This window comes from Cheilinus undulatus, linkage group 6 (genome assembly GCF_018320785.1).
Source record: "Cheilinus undulatus linkage group 6, ASM1832078v1, whole genome shotgun sequence".
Classification (NCBI taxonomy): Eukaryota; Metazoa; Chordata; class Actinopteri; order Labriformes; family Labridae; genus Cheilinus; species Cheilinus undulatus.
Genome location: NC_054870.1, coordinates 3737130 through 3755952, shown reverse-complemented (window position 1 = coordinate 3755952; position 18823 = coordinate 3737130). Strand labels below are relative to the sequence as shown.

The 18823-nt window shown below is 40.0% G+C and overlaps 1 protein-coding gene across 3 annotated transcripts in view; it reads left to right on the top strand.

Annotated features, from left to right (window-relative positions):
• The window catches only part of piezo1 (piezo-type mechanosensitive ion channel component 1), a 127895-nt gene that overhangs the window by 24520 nt on the left and 84552 nt on the right, over positions 1 to 18823 (top strand). For all 3 annotated transcript variants that reach the window (XM_041789292.1, XM_041789293.1, XM_041789291.1), the window contains exon 2: positions 18687 to 18782. In XM_041789292.1, the coding sequence (XP_041645226.1) occupies positions 18687 to 18782 (96 nt within the window). The remainder of the gene's footprint in view (positions 1 to 18686; positions 18783 to 18823) is intronic.

The window sequence follows — 18823 nt, the reverse complement described above, 5'->3', positions numbered from 1 at the left end:
AAACACTTCCTGTGTTTATATCTTCAACCTGTGAGTAAATAAAAACCCAAGTCATCATTAATTTATTATAAGTGCTTTATGACATTCTGCTGCTAGGATGAAGTATTTCTATAAACGCAGTACACTTAATCTGGATCCTTATGAAAACAGTTTACATTGTTGTTTGGTGGTTCTATGGTGTCAAGAGTCTGATGTTTGACTGTGGATAAAAAAAAGCTGCTATGGTGAGGAAGAAATCATGGAAAACGAATCTGGGTTCAGCCATGATCAATTGATTAATGATAGCATCTCAAAGCATGTGCAAGGCCATTAACCTTGCACAGTCGATGGATTGGCTGGACTCCATGTCTGCCATCATGCAAATCCATCTTGCAGAGCTCTCGTCAGGGGGTAGCTATGGGCGGGGTTTAGTTGCCCTGTGAGCAGACAGTAACTTTGAGGATAGCTCGGTGGAGTACAGCGGAGAAACAGCACGAAAGCTTTTCATGGCAGAAAAGATTTTTCCGCACTCCTGCCAACCTGCTTTGGCTTGAGTTTGCAAGAGTTAAGGGGAATGCTAACCTTGCAAAGCAGATGGATACGCCCGTTTTCGTGTTTCTCACTGATGAATCCATCTTGCAAAGCTCCTGTCTGCCATGGTTCGCATTATTCCTCGGTAGCTGCGCACGCGCACCTTGGCTGCAGCGACATCACATGTTTTGTTGCTCTGATTGGCCCGTAAAGATGTGACAGACAGAACGTTCATCCAATCATACTCCGAGTTTTTATCAAAGCCTCTGCCCTTTCCCAAACACTTGGTTTTGAAGGTTTTCCAGATGGATGTGTGAAACAAATCCATCTGGCATGTCAGGTTAGGGGAGGGTTTGTATATGGGCGCTAGTGGAGCAGTTAGCATGGCTGTAGCATTGGTATGGCGGCAGTTCAATCAGAACTGGACCACATTTCTTTACTTAAACAAGAGCAAAGAGCCACACTAAGCTCCTCTTGGCAGAGAAGATGTTTTCGCTCTCCTCCCGACTGGCTGCGGCGTTTAATCCACATCACAGTCCCTAAACTACGGTAGCATTTACCTGTAGCTTTGTTGCAGAGCTGCTCATGCGTGCTACTACATCACATGTTCTGTCGCTCTGATTGGCCTGTGATGAATGTCACAGACAGAGCATTTGTCCTCTCACCATCAGAGAATTTTTCTTTAAAGTCCTGTCCTTGTCAAATACCTTAATAGCAAGCTTTCCCACATGAATGTGAAATATATCCATCCAGTGGATATCAGTCTATCTTCTGTGTCAGGTTACAAGGCCACTGGAATATGGCAGGATCTGTAGATGCAGAGTTAATAGAAAATAACATTTTGTTAACCTTTATTCTGTTAAAAAGACATTTACCTCAATAATAATGAATCTGTAAGTTCCAGTGAAGCTGGCCTGTTTTCTCATAGATTAATAAAGCATCAGAGCAGCTTTGAGGGTACATTTCCAGTAATAATCTGAGTTCTTAAAGCACACACCCATGCAGCATTTAAACCGTCAGATCTGTGAAAGGGTGCAGACATCAGGAAACTCAAACATCACACTCGTCAGCAAATTTACATAAGCCAAGAAAAACGACCCCACTTTGCAAATCCTTGGCTCCTGTTTCACAGCAAACAAGAACATGGCACGGTAACAACAAGACATATCAAAATACGCTGAATATTTTCACCCACAAAAACTACACCTTTGCACAGCACACCATACTGCTAGATATGATGCTGCAGTGCAAGTGTTATGGTGTCTCATCGTGATTCAAACCTTGGAAGTTTCTGAGTTATAGCATGCCACAGGAAAAAATAAAGATGTTGGCTAAAAAAAAGAAGGCCCATGGAAAGCAGTTACAGCACCCTCAGCACTACTGCTAATGCATGCAACGTGATGCGTTATATAGATCAGTGACACTCAATGCGTGGCTCTTTTGCGATGATTTGAATTATTATTCCCCCAGAAAACCATACAACAGTGAACTTTGACCTCAAAAATCATCCATTGCAAGTCACATTGCAACAGTTACTTTTGTCTGTGTTTTCATTGCCCTTATGTGAAATGTTTTTCCCCGTTTTTTCCATTTTGTTGTCACTTTTAATCAGTTTTTACTGCTTTAAGCCCACTTCTTTATGCCACATTTTGCCCACGTTTTCCATTTTTATCCCGTTTTTGCCCTTTTTCACCAGTTTTATCCTGATTTTCCAGAGGGACCTGGATGCAGCCGAGTACCTCTACTTCATTCAGGAAGTCTGATGAGCGCCGCCATGTCTCGTCTTCTAATAGTTGCTTAAAGTGAACGTGTGGCAACACACAGAGAAAACAAAGAGGAAGCTCTTTGTTTTCTCTGTGTGTTGCCACAATATTAATAGAGGCAAGTCCACCACATAAGTAGACAAAAAATCTGTGAGTTTTCAGACTAACAAGCACAGCGATTACATAATTTATTTGAATAAACTGATTTATGATCCAAATATATATATATATATATATATATATATATATATATATATATATATATATGTATTTGTACATATAAATCCAAATTAAAAAATATCTATACATATATGAAACTGTGTTGTATGTAAAACTATTTTATTTTAAATCGTGGAGTACATCTTTTCATTCAACTGAGAAAATAATAACAATTTCTTTTATGTTTCAGTGTCAGTTGTTATTCCAACATGGATCATTTATTATAAATCATTCATTAAAATCCATTCAATCTCGTCATTTGAGCTTTTTTTATTCTTAAAACGGGCACAATCCTTGTCTACTGTATTGAATGACGTAGCGACTTGCCTCTGGCAACATGGCGGCGACATCGACGTCCAGCCAACGTATTATGTCTATGCTCAGTGATACGTGAAACTGCCTCACAAATCCATTCATTAAAATTAATGTAACATTATTGTCGTGCTTGTTAACCCGAAAAATGGCATTTTTTCGCCCACTTGTATTTCCCTACTTGGCGGACTTGACTCTTTTTATATGGCGGTGTTGATTTTCTGTCATTTTTCTTATTTTTTTGCCACTTATCACCCATTTTAGGCTGCCTTTTGCTATTGAATGCCACTTTTCCCCTTATTTTTGCCACTCTTTGCTACTTTTTGCCTGTTTAAGTCCCTTTTCACAATTTTTTTTGCCATTTTCTACAGTATTTTGACCATTTTTGCCACCTGTAACATATGTATTTCACTTTTTTTGCCACTTTTTACCACTTAGATTGTGGCTCTTGCAGAGGTATTTTTTAACGATTTTGCTCTTTGGTTGAGCAGGGTTGAGTAACACTGATATAGATCCATCACACACTGACTATATATATTTCAACTGTTTATTTCTGTTCATTTTGATGAAAACACAAAATTCAGTATCTCAGAAAATTAGAATATTACTGAAAATAGAAAAAAATATTTTTTAACAGAAATGTTGGACTACTAAGAAGTATGAACATGTGCAGCACTCACTACTTGGTCAGGGCTCCTTTTGCATGAATTACTACAGGGATACAGCGTGGCATGGAGGCGATCAGCCTGTGGCACTGCTGAGGTTTTATGAAGCCCAGGTTGCTCTGATAGTGGCCTTCAGCTCTTGTGTGTTGTTGGGTCTGGTGTCTCTCATCTTCCTCTTCACTAGAGATCCTCTATGAGGTTTAGGTCGGACCAGTTTGCTGGTCAATCAAGCACAGGGACACCATGGTCCTTAAACCAGGTTTTGGTACCTTTGGCAGTGTGGGCAGGTGCCAAGTCCTGCTAGAAAATGAAATCAGCATCTCCATAAAGCTTGTCAGCAGAGGGAAGCATAAAGTGCTTTAGAACTTCCTGGTAGCCGGCTGCACTGACCTTTGACCTGATCAAACACAGTGGACCAACACCAGCAGATGCCATGGCAGCCCAAACCATCACTGACTGTGGAAACTTCACACTGGACTTCAAGCAACGTGGATTCTGGTCCTCTTCACTCTTCCTCCAGACTCTGGGACCTTGATTTCCAAATGACATGCAAAATGTACTTTCATCTGAAAAGAGGACTTCGGATTACTGAGCAACAGTCCAGTCCTTTCTCTCCACAGCCCAGATAAGCTGCTTCTGACGTTGTCTCTGGTTCAGGAGTGGCTTGACACCAGGAATGCAACAGTGGTAGTCCATGTCTAGGATCTGTCTGTGTGTGGTGCCTCTGAAAGCACTGACTCCAGCTGCAGTCCACTCCTTGTACAGCTCCTCCACATTCTTGAATGGGCTTCATTTCACAATCCTCTCAAGGCTGTGGTTACCCCTGCTGCTTCTGCACCTCTTCTTTTTTTTTTTTTTTTTTTTTTTTTAACCACATTTTTCTTTCCTTGTGCAGGGCATAAATGACTGTCTTCTGGACATCTGTCCAGTCTGCAGTCTTCCCCATGATTGTGTAGCTACTGACCCAGACTGAGAGACCAGTTAAAGGCTCAGGAAACCTTTGCAGGTGTTTGGAGTTAATCAGCTGATTAGAGTGTGACACCATGAGTCTCCAATGTTGAACTTTTTCACAATATTCTAATTTTCTGAGACTGAATTTTGGGTTTTCATTATCTGTAAGCCATAATCATCAAATTTAAAGAAGTAAACACTTGAAATACATCAGTGTGTGCGTGTAAGGAATCTAAATAATATATGAGACAAAGATTACGACGATGTAATGTGCAGGGTAAAATGTTTAATGGTGCAAAAGAGAGATGAGAACTGAACTAATACTGAATCAATGATTGTGCAAAAAAGTGTACAGATGGGAATCAGTAAAAATGTCTAGCATATGTTTTAACTTTGCCAGATTTCAAATTTAATCGGACACCGAAAGTTAAGAAGCTATAGACATGATTCCATGAACATCCAAATATTTGGAAGTTTAGCCAGTTTCCCCTCAACTCTGGAAAATGTAATTGCTCCTGCAGCTTCCATCAAGTTTCTCTCTAATGACTGTAATTGTCATGCACACGTTTGATGTGTTCCTTTTTACTACCATGGAAGCTGGAAATGAACACAGGGGCCACAGTGGAACCATGCCGCCAGCAGCGTGCTAACACACACACCCACACACACACAGGAGAGCAATGATTTTAACATCAAGAACCCATAAATTACCTCGAGCACCTCTGCAACACACTCTGTAATTACACTGAGAGAGTGTGTGAACATGTGTGAGGCAGAACGAGTGTCAATTATAAATATCTGTTTGGCCGTTTTCTTTCCACAATAACAGGAAAACTGGTCAGCATGAACTGAGCTACAATGCACACACACACCGACACACACACACACCGACACACACGCAAAGAATGTTCCATTCCACAGTTGGACAGCACCTTCGCTGCTCGTAGCTCGCTGCTCTCAGTTTGGATGAGTTTCTCTGAACTTTTGTGTGAGCTGGTAATTTAAACGCAGAGCTGGCTTCTCTGTGAGGGAAAAGGAAAATTGTTGCTTAGAGCGGGATCTCTGGGATCACTGCTGATTTTAGAGTTGATATCAACAAGGCCGGTTACTGCCAAGCACAAGTCTTTGAGGTGGCAGACAGTCTGAGCTCTTCTTGAACATTAACCCTCTGAGGTCTACGGGTATGTCTGCCAGTTTTACATTATATTCAGTTCACTTTTTAAAGGTACCTGCAAATAACACAACAGCCAAGTGTTTTATATACATTTTCAGGACAATCTCAGCTTTATGCACACTGAGGCCTTTTTGTCCTAGAGGACGGTGTAAGGAGTTATTTTAGCCCAAATGCTGAATCTCTTGTGAAAACACACCTTCACTCATGTGGACGAATTGTTTTAATGCTTCAAAAAGGTTTACCAAAGTCTCAGCTTCACAAAAGAAGTGGAATATATGGATAAGGTAATCGGCCAGTGCAGAAATATGTCTAAAATTACATTTTGTTGTGTCGTTTTTTGAGCATACATGCTGTCTGTCATTCTGTTTTTACCAAAATGAAGCTGTGCCACCTTCATCGCTGCTCCTCAGTGCTTGCTCCAAAGCTTCTGGAACATTCAAATGCTTCGCCATCATCAGAGATCAACAGGTCTGATACTCTCCTCTCGCTCTGGTCTCTCAACTTACCTCCTGCAAAAATGGCGATAGGGAGGGCCTTAGTGATTCCACACAGCAAATTCCCAGAGTGAAAAAATTGGGAGTTAAACAAAAAAAGAGAGAAAGAGTTCGATTTTCAGAGCACATTCACGCACTTAGTCTCCAGCGAGTGTTAAGTGATGCTCCGGAGCAGTGTTAGAAAAAGTAGTTGATTCACACAGTGTTGAGAGCAGTGAATCCACTCTGTTCCTGAGTTCTTTCCCAACAGCTTTGTTGCCACGCCTCTAATGCCACTTCAAATCTGGGGAGCAGAGTTTTCCCATCATGCATTGGGTGTTTAGATGTATTTATATATGTTTATATATGTTTAGATGTTGCCTGTTGTACAGTTACTACTGTTGTGTTCCATTTGCTCATGTTTCTGGTGAATTATTGTTGATTTGATGTTAGATGAATCTGCACCATGAGTGACACTGTCCACTTCCCACACGTGGCAAGGGATAGTCTAATACAAAGGATACTAAGCTGTCTGTCACTTTTCTCTATCCTGATGAGAGCATGACAGGTTAGCCACAATGACCTATGAAAATTGGTAGGTTTTAGTGGCATGGTAGATTTTCATCTGGTGGTGTTTTAAGTGGTCTGTAATATAACCTCAGTACAAGAAAATATATAACACTGTGAAGTATTAACCACAAACACTGAGAAAGAGTTCATGTAACTCAAAATGGGAGTTGATTTTACTCTTAATGAGAGTAGCATTATAACTCCCATAAGAGTTTATTTTAACTCCTGATTAGAGTTCAAAATCAACTCCCAGAAAAGAGTTACTTTAACTCGGCTCTAGAGTTTTTTCGATGGTCTCACATGTACACTCAGATTGAGTTGATTTTAACTCACACAGAGTTTATTCCAGTGACCTCAATTTGCTGTGCAGTACGGTAACTAAAACAAATAAATAACTTTTTTTAAAACTTAAATTGTATTAAAATAAATAGGTGGAATAAATTACATTTAAATTGATAATATTATCTATTTATTTTATTGGTGATAAAGTGAAGCTACATACACAGAACAGTAACAAGAAAACACAACAGACATACACACACACAAAGAAAAGAAAACAAACAAACAAAGAAAATCAATTGATCAAGAATATTTAAAAAAACAGACATGATTATGGCTTCAGTGTTCGATAATCTGTGGTGTGCTAAGGTGTCCTGGCTTATACAGAATATAATACTCCAGTCTTGTAAGTTAAAGGGAAAAGAAGATGGCTATAAAGAAAGTATAGTTGTCCTAAAAACAAAATAAAATAATAAAAAGTGAGGAGGGTGAACTTACTAGACTGACAATCATATCACAAATTGAAATGATGATATTATTAATAATTATAGTAATAGTAACATTAAAAGTAACATTTTTACCTCCGCCAAGGAGGTTATGTGATCGCCAGGGTTTGTTTGTCAGCATTACTACTCAGAAAGTTGTGGGCAGCTTTTGATGAAATTTTCAGGAAATGTCAGGAATGGCATAAGGAAGAACTGATCCGGATCATCGTCTGGATCCAGGAATTTTTTAAAGGATTCTGTACTGTTGGGACACAGGGCTAATGGCGGAGGTCTGCGCTCTCTGAGTGCTTTTCTAGTTATAATATAATCACAACAATAATAGTAGACATATAATAATAACAGATAAAAAAATAAAATAAAATAAAATGAAAATTGAATAATACTCATAAGGTAAATCATAATAATGTGTATGTATACACTTTCATTCATGTACCCGTATACACTTATAGAAACGTATATATACACATAGACGTGTACGTACTGACATGTACTTATACATACATGTAAACGCACATTCACACATACATTACATAATTTACATTTAAATTATTAATAACGCTACAAACTCCTTTTAAAAGGTCTTCATTGAATAAAAGTACTAATAAATAACATTTTTGAATTACTAGGTTATTTTAATTGATATATTGATGTATTTATATCCAGTCCTTAAATGGTAAAATTTCCCAGCTAACTTGAACGCATCATCATACAACTGTTTAGTATGCTAACTAACGTCTATCCTGCTGATTTCAACACGGACTGCAGCGCTGGATTACTTTTCTAACCAGTAGGACCTACTGCCAAGTTTGGGAGGACTTTCACAGCCCATCTTGGTGGATAAAGAGGTTAGAAATCTGTGAAATCTGAGGATAACTTTACCTATGACGCAGCTGACTCTATCCACTATCCTCCTCTACCAAATAAAGGCACAAAAATGCCCAAAATAAACCTTAAAAAACAAGGGGGGGGGGGGGATCTTTCAGTTTGTTCCAAAATGAACTTTGGCACACACACTTTTGTCATGTTTAAATTTTCAAACTAAATTAGCCGAACTGTCTCTTTATCAGTGGAAACATTTCTGCTCTCATTCTCATCCTGAGCCATCGACCATTTGTTCAGTTTGTTTTCAGACATTTTTGGTGTGCATGAACGTCCAGAACGTTCCTGGTCTTGGACCTCCTCTCTGCCTTCTCTAAATCTTCAGTTTCATTTAATCACCTGACATTGGCGTCGTTCGGTTTCACCAAAAATTTCAAGTAAACGCAATACTCAACTTTTAAGAGAATCGTTTTCAGACGCCTTAGCAGAAACACATCAGCATCAGTCAGTAGCAGTGAACTGAAGACGTCACTGATGGAAACTTCCAGCAGTTGTGTGTGAACACCCAGCCTTTAATCCAGAACACTCAGGGGGACTGTGAACCACAGGGTTTATCCTCAGAAGAGCAGGAACATTATTTACTAGCCAGACCTCGTAAACCTTCAGTTTAGGGATAAAACACTCCTGGATGGTGATGTTCACATCTTTAGTTGCTCTTGCAGACACCATAAACACCTTTAAATCAGGACTAAGTCACTGAATTAGAGTCAAACATTTCACAGTGAGGAGGTTCTCAGCGAGCCAACAAAGGTTCAGCTCAAACGGACCTGTAGTCATGAGGCTGGTCTTTTCACCTCTCTGGTAAAAATAGCAGCACCAGGAAGGAAGGAGAGTAAGATGGAGGGAAGGTGACACTGGCCTGAGGGGCTGGCACAGATTGTGAAAGCCCTGTGGTCACACACATTTTTACATTTCATCATTTCATCAGGATTTTTCCTTCTCTTCTCTTGGCAGATGTTTATGAAGTCTTTACTGAATGATGCTCAGTGTCCTATTACAGAAATCTAGCATTTTAATTTTCAGAAATGTCTACTGGCTCAGAAGTCTGAGGATAATGGAAGCTCAGAAACCAGTCCAGTCTGTTAGCTGTGGAGATGACTGTCAGTGAAGTGTTGAAGGGCTGATATTAGATCTCTTAACATTTGGCTCTGGTAGCCTGAGAAGGACTCAGCTTGGATTTAGGTCTGACCTTTCAGACGCTGTGCTGCAGTTTTCAACTTAACCTCCAGGTTTTGGACCAATACTTGGTGATGCTGGAAAAAATACAGACTACTATTTGAAAGATGTAGTCATTAAGTTTATTCTGGTTTACATACACTGTATAAAAAGTAGGGGTGGGAGAAAAAGTCCATACAGCATATTATCGTGATATTTTGTCTGGTGGTATATTGAATTGTCTCGTCCACCAAGTATCGATTTTTTCAAATTAATTGCTAATATGACCTGAAGTCTATGATAATGGAAAAAAAAACCAGTGGAAGGACATTAGGAGTGCAAGCAGGGCACGAATGAGACAGACATGACACAGGAGGTTTGAAAGAAGTGCTACATGAAAATAAAATACTGTGGAAATATGACAAGCATAAGGCCAAGGCTAATGCTAAATCAGCTGAACAGTTGAAAAAAAAGGTATAGATGGCAATATATCAATACATGGTATCACAGTACTCACTGTATTGCAAAATGTTTAAAATCGCAATAATATCAAGTTGTGACCCAAGTATCGTGATAATATCGTATCGTGGGGCCACTAGTGATTCCCTCCCCAATAAAAAGACACATAACCTTTTTATTCACTGTCCGATATTACACCTATGGAATATCACTGTCTGATATTACATCTATGGAATATCACTGTCTGATATTACACCTATGGGATATCACTGTCTGATATTACATCTATGGGATATCACTGTCTGATATTACATCTATGGGATATCACTGTCTGATATTACATCTATGGGATATCACTGTCTGATATTACACCTATGGAATATCACTGTCTGATATTACACCTATGGAATATCACTGTCTGATATTACACCTATGGAATATCACTGTCTGATATTACATCTATGGAATATCACTGTCTGATATTACATCTATGGAAGCCCATCTCAGCCAATGAAAAAAAGTGAAAGTTGGTAGATTCTTTAAAAAAGACAAGAATCCTAAGTCAAACTTATGAGATAAAAGTTGAAATTATCAGATAAAAAGTAGTCTCATAATTTAACTTATCTTATAATTATGACTTTGTATCTCATAGTTATGAGTTGAGATTTTTTTTCTTTATCTTTTTCTTTTTTTGGATTGCCTAACTTTCACATTATTTTTTTTAAGTAGCCGCAATGGACTTCCATATAAATCAGATTCCACTTTTCCTGGTTTTGGTCAGGAAAGATCATCAAATTTGTTTGTTAAATGCCAGAATAATGAGGTTTACATTTTTTAGAAAATATTTTGTATTACTTTCTTCACAGTCAGAAGTTTGCATTTATTAAGGTTACTATGCCATTAAACAAGTTGGGAAAGCCCAGATGATGATGTCATGTCAGTGCAGACAACCTGGTTGACCAGCTGTAGTTGCACGCTGACATCAGAAGAGTGCTGATCTGAGACATTTTTAAATGCATCTGCTGCTGTCGAGTGAGTCTCTGCTATAGAGATACATTTTGCAGACGTTGACCTTGATTTAAAAAATAAACAGAGAAAAAGAAACAGGAAGATCAGAGTGCTGGAATGAGGTGTTGCAACATCTCCAACCACGGCCTGCCAACAAAAAGAGAGAGATAAAAACAAAACAAATCAAACCATGACAGCTGTTACATCTGACACCAAGAGAAAGAGAGTTTTAGGCATGCAGAGAAAAACTCAACGGGACAGGGAGGGTGGAGCGCTGTGGGGAGATAGGTTTGGTGGTTACTGAGCAGTGTTATCATGCCTGTCCATGGACATCATTCTGGGTGTGTTTAATGATCAGCTGGGCCGTGGGGTGGAGCTCCCTGTCCGAGTGCTTGTCCTGTATCTTTGACTGATATTGGCGCTCTGAGCAGTGGTGACAATCCTAGTTGTGTTGAAGTTCATCTGAAGAATCTCTGAGGTCTGATGCTTAAAACACAACATGTAGAATTACTGCACTGAAATATCTATAGTAATTTAAAGAGTGGCTATTCCTATTTCATAAATGTATATATGATTTTAACCGGGGTTAACAGTATTTCAAATATTCCCTAAAGTTTTCAGAGACAGAGACATTTTTAACTTTAGTAATTGTAACAGGACGTATCCGGTCATGGAGGCTGTTAGAGGTGAACCTTTTCAGCCCGTGAGGCAATACAGACATATTGGATGTGGTACTGGAGATTTGGGGGTTCAAATCCCAGTCAGAGCACAAGTATCCAGTTGGGCCCTTGGGCAAGGCCAGGAACACCTGTCCCAGATGTAAGTCACTTTGGATAAAAGTGCCTGCTAAATGACACTGTAAAATTGGGTTAACAGTGGCAATATTGGGTCAAAAGTGGCAGAAATAGAAATAAAAGCAGAGAAATTGGATTAAAAAGTGAGGAAAATTGGTTTAAACAGACAAAAATGGGTTAACTGATGAAGCAAAATAGGCAGAAAGTGGCAGAAATGAGTTGAATGAGCAGAAATAGGTATAACAAACAGTAAAATGTGGTCAAATGGGTGTCAAAAGTAACAGGAGCAATGATGGGTCAACAGAGGCAACAATAGTGGTAAAGTTGGTTTTGAAGTGGCAAAATGTGCAGAAAAAGTGGAAGAAATGGGCAGAAAAAGGGACTAAAATGTGGTGGAGAATTCAACGTCGCAACAAGCTCAAATGCAGGAAATAATTGTGGGAAAACTGCTGAAGATGGGTTAAAATATGGTAGATTTGGTGTGAAGTGGCGGCAAAAAAGAGGTAAAAATTGGTGCAAATTTTGCAAAATTGATGAAAAGGGGCAAAATTGGGTGTAAAAAGTGGCACAAATAGATACTTTAATATAAGAGTCCAATAATAGTTTGACACACTTTTCAGCTCCACTGTGAGGCCACTGTAAGCCAGACTCTAGCACTGATACTTCTGATCCAACACACACTGATGTCGTCAATAAATCATGACTGTGGAGGTCCCATTCTCTGGGTTTATCAGGGGCCCGGCCAACTCTGTTAGCAGGCCTCTGTTAGCAGGCCTGTTACTGTGGGTTCAGTGGAAGTCTTACCAAATTACCATGTTTTTGTTTATACATTCATTTTAAGCATTTTTATAAAAATGGCTAAATAAAGGCTAAAATATACGACCCCCAGGAGGGTCCCAACCCCTACATTGAGAACCAGTTATAGGTTGCAAGTTCAATTGCTCAAACTCACCTCTGTAATGGAACCCCCCCCCCCCCCACACACACACACACACACACACACACACTGTGCATTTCCAGCCAGTTACCACCAGCACTGCTCAACACCGCCCAGCTCTCTTGCCAGCTTCTAAATACAGCTTCTAGTTTTGAATTGAGGACTCTATTAGATAAAGATGGCAGCTTATAATGCCAATTTACTAAACAGAAGACCAAGGTTTTGTTTTTATTTATAAGTTTCTTATAATGAGGGAGGAATACACATTAAAAAGTGCACTTCCACATTCACGCTGAGAGGGTGCACATGTGCTCTAGTGGCATTGTGAACACAGAAGTGTACCTTTAGGTGCTTTTCTCCTTCATTTTTATAAATCGGATGTTATCAGTTTATACAGAAAATTCTTCTTGTTTATTGTTTTGTTGAACTTAAACTCTGTGGTTCATTGAAATGATTATTTGTAACTGGTGGAGATATTTGTTACATTTCAGTGACATCAGTGGTCAAACGTTTATGTCTGCTTTCTTTGTTTGGAGACGGCTTTCTCTAGTGCAGTGGTTTTCAAACTTTTTTGCCAAAGGCCGACCGATATCAGAATGTCACATTCATATCAATGCCAAACAGCCAGGGGAACTCATGGTGCAGTATCTTTAGTTCTATGGTTGTACAAATCCCCAAGACACACCCAGACTTACCTCTGACCTGCCACACCATTTGTGAAGCACTGCTCTAGGATCACCTCTAAAGCCCTGTACACATTTCAGCAACAGCACCGTGATGAAGCCCCGTCGTTGTTACGCCTGAAGGGCCTTAATATAACGAGGGCCTTAATGTTCAGATTTTGCAGAAGAGCAACAGGGCATGGCACAGTGGAAGCTAGATAAATATAAATGCTTTTAACACGGTTCAGCAGAACTTTTATGGTGTAATACTTGTTTGAAATGCAGACAAACAAAAGTCATTGCTGTTTTCAAATGCTAAGGCGAAGCCAAAGAACCTGCCCTCACTCGTTACCTCTCAGGGACTGAGAATGTCTCAGGCTACAGACATCGACCACTTTTACTGCTTTCATTCAGCAGCTGGTTAAAAGGCTGAAACTTGGTTTCTATTTCAGGATTAGATCCTGCCTCTCTTATGAATCCTAAAAGAAGCTGGTTGCTGCAACTTTAAGTTAGCGCTGGACTATGGTGATGTTTAGATCTGAGCTCCACTGGTTCCACTGATCTTCTTGCTCATGTAACGACCCTCTCACTGCCTTCCCTTCTTCAGGGAAGTGTGTGTGTGCCCCTAAAATATTCTTACACTGCTAAATCCCAGCTTGCAGATATTATTAGCGCATGATACTGTGAGTTTCACCTTGTTTTTTAGAAAATTTCTCTTCTGGCTGTTTTAGTCTGAATAATATTTAAATAGAAAATTATTCAAACCTAAGTAATCCTGACCAATCAGAACTGTGACTGTGCTGAAGCATGGGTGCAGTACAGATTGGGCTCCATCAGAGACCAGTATTTTAGACTTCTGTGTTCAAACAGGGTACACTTCCATGGCCCTGGCATGTTTGAAGAGGGTGAGCTTCAGCATGATATGGTGGCTCATATTGAATTGATGCGCTGCCTGCCTAAGGCCAACCACACACTACAGGATTTTAAGCTCAATTTGAGGCAAGATTTGGCCCCCTGACAATCATGGGGGTGGAGGCTTGTCGGCAACGATTACTCGTCTGAATGATCCTCAAGTGTTTGGTGTCAACAACATTGTTTTACTGCTCCAACTGAATGATTCACAGCAACCAATGAGAGTGAGACCAGGTAGCGTCACTAGCTGGATCATACGTTCTTCCACCGGTCACAAGCATAAACACAACTGTTGCTTCTTTCCATCCAGGATTTCATCCTGATTCTTTTCCATGTTTAATGATGTTGCTGTGCCTGTAAATCACGCAGGCTGTGTGGCGGTGCAGGGGTTAGCACTGTTGCCTCACACAGAAGGTTCCTGGTTCTCTTCCTGGTCAGGGCTCTCTGTGCAGTGAGTTTGCATTTTCTCCCCCGTGCCCTCTGGCGCTCTGGCTTCCTGCTCATCACACTAAATTGGCTATAGGTGGGCGTGCTTGCTTGTCTGTCTGCCCTGTGATTGACTGGCGACCAGTCCAGGGTGGACCCTGCCTCTCACTCAGTGACAGCGGGGATAGGCTGCAGCCCCCTGCGACCCCTAAAGGAATAAGCGGTATAGAAAATGGATGGATGGAGGTAGTCAGGATAGCTTATTATAGAGGGACAGTAAGGGGGTACCAACAGACTTCTGTGTTTGTTCCATCATGTCTGTGGTCTCCCACCATTTTAGAATCGTTCAAGATTTAGAAAATCATCCAGTGTGTGTCCAGCCTCACATGTTAGAGAAACCCTGCAGCGTCAGAGGGCGTCAGGTTTCTCCTGACTCTTAGACTTGCTCCTTAAAAACAAGGTCATGAGTGTGTCATACATGATAATATAAGACAGAGGTGTCAAACTCACATTGAGTCCTGGGCCAGATTTGCTCCAATGAGAAGTCCTGAGGGCCGGACTATTTAGACCAGGATTGTGAAAGTCAATCACAGATTTTGAATTTAGGCCTAACCTAAGAGCCTAACAAGATCAACATTTAAACTAAACTGTCAACCTCATTTTCACCAGAAGTAAAATATGAAAAATATATAAATAACACTGATAATAAATCATTCTGAGATGAAAAAAGTCTAAATGATTTGTTTAAAGGCTCAAAGTCTAAGATAAAAGTCAAACTTATTAGTTCAAAAGGTCAAACATGGAATTTACAGGCAAAATAATGTTTGTAAAAGGCAAAAAAATGAGATAGAAAGTCAAAATCCCAAGTTTAAAGGATAAAAATATAACTTAGAATTTTTGAATTGTGAATCTTGAAGGTCAAAACATGAAAAAAAGTCAAAATCTTAAGTTTAAGTCAGAATTGTGAGATGCAAAACTGAAAATATGAAATGACAACATTAATTTCTTTTCCCACCTTCCTGAGTTTTTATCTAACTACTTGTACTCTTTACTTTTTCAGATTTTTGTAATTTAACAAGGATATTATAAATCATCAAGGTAAAGTTTACATGTTTACTGGAGGAAATCTGCAGACCTCATACTGGTGGTCCAGTTAGAATAGAAAGATCGTATGATCGTATGAACAACTGTTTGTCGGGCCGGATTTGGGCCCCAGGCCTTGAGTTTGACACCTGTGATATAAGAGGTAGCCATACTCAGTCTTGGTCTGGGCCTGGAGCAGGAAGTGCAGACTGGTGGGTACTGGGAACAAGGCATAGTCTTGATTCAGCATGATATCTGGACTCTAGGTCTGGTGTGAGTGCACCCATGATCTTTACCTAAACTAGGGTTGAGGTTACATTGACAGCATTGCCTGATTGAGTCTGAGTTTTGATATGACCTTTCTCTTCTGCAGAGTATGAGTTAACAAAAAACATTACCCATAATGCCATATAAAGCCCGTGCCACATGTGCATTATGGGTAGAGCACTGATTCCTGCTCAATCAGCTGATGGGAGGACTGAAGTCATGATGATGACTGGATGAGGCTTTTATTCATTTTGTTAACTTGGTGTTTTGCAGATATCTGACGGGGTTAAGGAAAAAGAAAGATTGGATCTTGACTCTAATGGAGGATTTTAATGTTTTTATGTGAGCTACAAAGGCTAAAAGACAGAGACTGAACAAAGAGGGAGAGAGAGACAGAGACAGAGAGAGAGACTGAGAGAGAGAGAGACAGAGAGAGAGACAGAGAGAGAGAGAGAGAGAGAGAGAGAGACAGAAAGAGAGAGAGAGTGAGAGACAGAGAGAGAGAGAGAGACTGAGAGAGAGAGAGAGAGAGAGAGACAGAGACAGAGAGAGAGACAGAAAGAGAGTGAGAGAGAGACAGAGAGAGAGACAGAGAGAGAGAGAGAGAGAGACAGAGAGAGAGACAGAAAGAGAGAGAGAGTGAGAGACAGAGAGAGAGAGAGAGACTGAGAGAGAGAGAGAGAGAGAGAGAGACAGAGACAGAGAGAGAGAGACAGAAAGAGAGTGAGAGACAGAGACAGAGAGAGAGACTGAGTGAGAGAGAGAGAGAGAGAGACAGAGAGAGAGAGACAGAAAGAGAGTGAGACAGAGACAGAGAGAGAGAGCGAAAGAGAGAGAGAGTGAGAGAGAGACAGACAGAGACAGAGAGAGAGAGAGAGAGAGAGGGTTCTGTCAGACCAGGAACAGGATCATCACATATGTGAGGCAACTACAGTAGCTGTGCTATCCCGGAATTTCTGTTGTGGTTTTTCAGGGCTGGGTTTGTTTACTCAGCGTTGTCCCACAGTCGACATCAGAACGGCCTTTGGCCTTAATAAATGACTGCATCAAAAGACTTACAGCTAGGTAGACACCTAACATTACCACCTTTGTTTCTGTTGAGTTTCTGTTCTAAGATACTGCCTACTCTCTCAGGCTTTTATAGCATTGCAGTTAACATTATACAGCTTCAATCATCTACTCCACTTTAGATCTGTACTGGTCACCAACATAAACAAAGAAATGACTACTAAAGCTCAAACAATGAATGAAATTAACTCCAGAAAGCAGGTAGGAAACAGAATGTTTACAGCCTCCCCTAGGGTGGTCTAATTCCTGCAGACAGACAGGAAGGCAACATATTTTATGCCTCAGCTACTGGAGGAAATAACGGCAAGTTTGAGCCTTTGTCTGAGTATGAATCATACAGTAAATCACGATGAAGCAATTCAGAGGGAAGGGCAAAGAAACACAGAAGTATAAAAAGAGGAATAAACAAGATTGTTGCTGATGCAGACTTCTGGCATGAGAAATTCAAAACAAGGGGAACAAATGTCACAGTCCACAGCCGTGATAACATCTTCACAGCAGAGGTTCTCAGCCAGTCTTTTAGCAGACCAGTAGGGAAACGCCGCTCTGCTACCCAAAAGTGTGGGATGTAGCAAACATGATAGCACTGCTTGTACTGAATGAAGGGATCCTGGTGAAACTGTTTCAATGTTTTTATCAGCGCAGCTCCAGGAAATATAGGACTGACACAAAAAAAAGTACCAGTAAGAATACGCTCTTCTTTTTAAACACAGAGACCAGTACGACAGAAAAAAACAGAAAATCAGCACAAATATATAAATATATAATAGTACATCATAAAATAAATTATGGCTGAATAAAAGAAATTAAAGAAGGCATTGTTGGGGTTTGTTTTGTTTTATGGTATCTGACACTAAAATAATGACCTGTGGATCAGGAGCCAGTATCCAATAATTCTGAACTTTGTGACCTAAGCAAAGCTTTGGAGAAGTGCATCATTTGCTATAAGGCAGTGGTTCTCAACTTGTGGGTTGGGACCTAAAAGTGGGTCGTGGAGCAGTTTTCAGTGGAAAAGAAACAGAGGGGTTTTTAGACATGCAAAAATTTAATACTGGATGTTTTTTTCAGCAACAGACTTCACAGGCATGTTTTGGGGACCTCTGAGATCAATATTTACTTGTCTTAAAAGTTTAAAATATGTCCCCTTTAAAGAGCAGCAGCAGGCTGAGAGCGTAGTGAATGGTAAGGGCCTGGTTAAAAAAAGTCAAAACCCCCAAATCATTGATTATTATAGTCAATAATTAGACTTATTGATCAGGCCTCCTGGGTTCTATGAGGCGGTGTAGCTTCATTTTATAATAACTTATCTCTGGCACACAAACACAGCCAGTATGAACTGTTGCTAGGGAGAATATAAGCTTAACCACTCTGAGCTCATCAGGAATCAAGTTTAGTAAAAATGCCCTTGGACTGGAACCTAAAAATGTGTTCCTAGTCTTTAGTAATGCTGTGTGGTATAAGTAAATACTATATCACAGTTACTGTGCATATATCGCCCAAGATCAGAGATGATGGGCTTTTAAGGCAGTATCATGAGCTAACTTTATAAATGCTAAAATGTCTCATTTTATATAAAACACAATAAAATTTGACCCTTATGTTTTTGTTTTGCAGCATCTCTTCTCCGCTACAACGTCTTGTCGCTGGTTTACTTCCTCTACCTGCTTCTTCTCCCATGGTTCCTGTGTCCCAACAAACACACCATCAAAGGTAGGAGCATTTGTGTTTGCATACATCGCTTATTTGTCCTA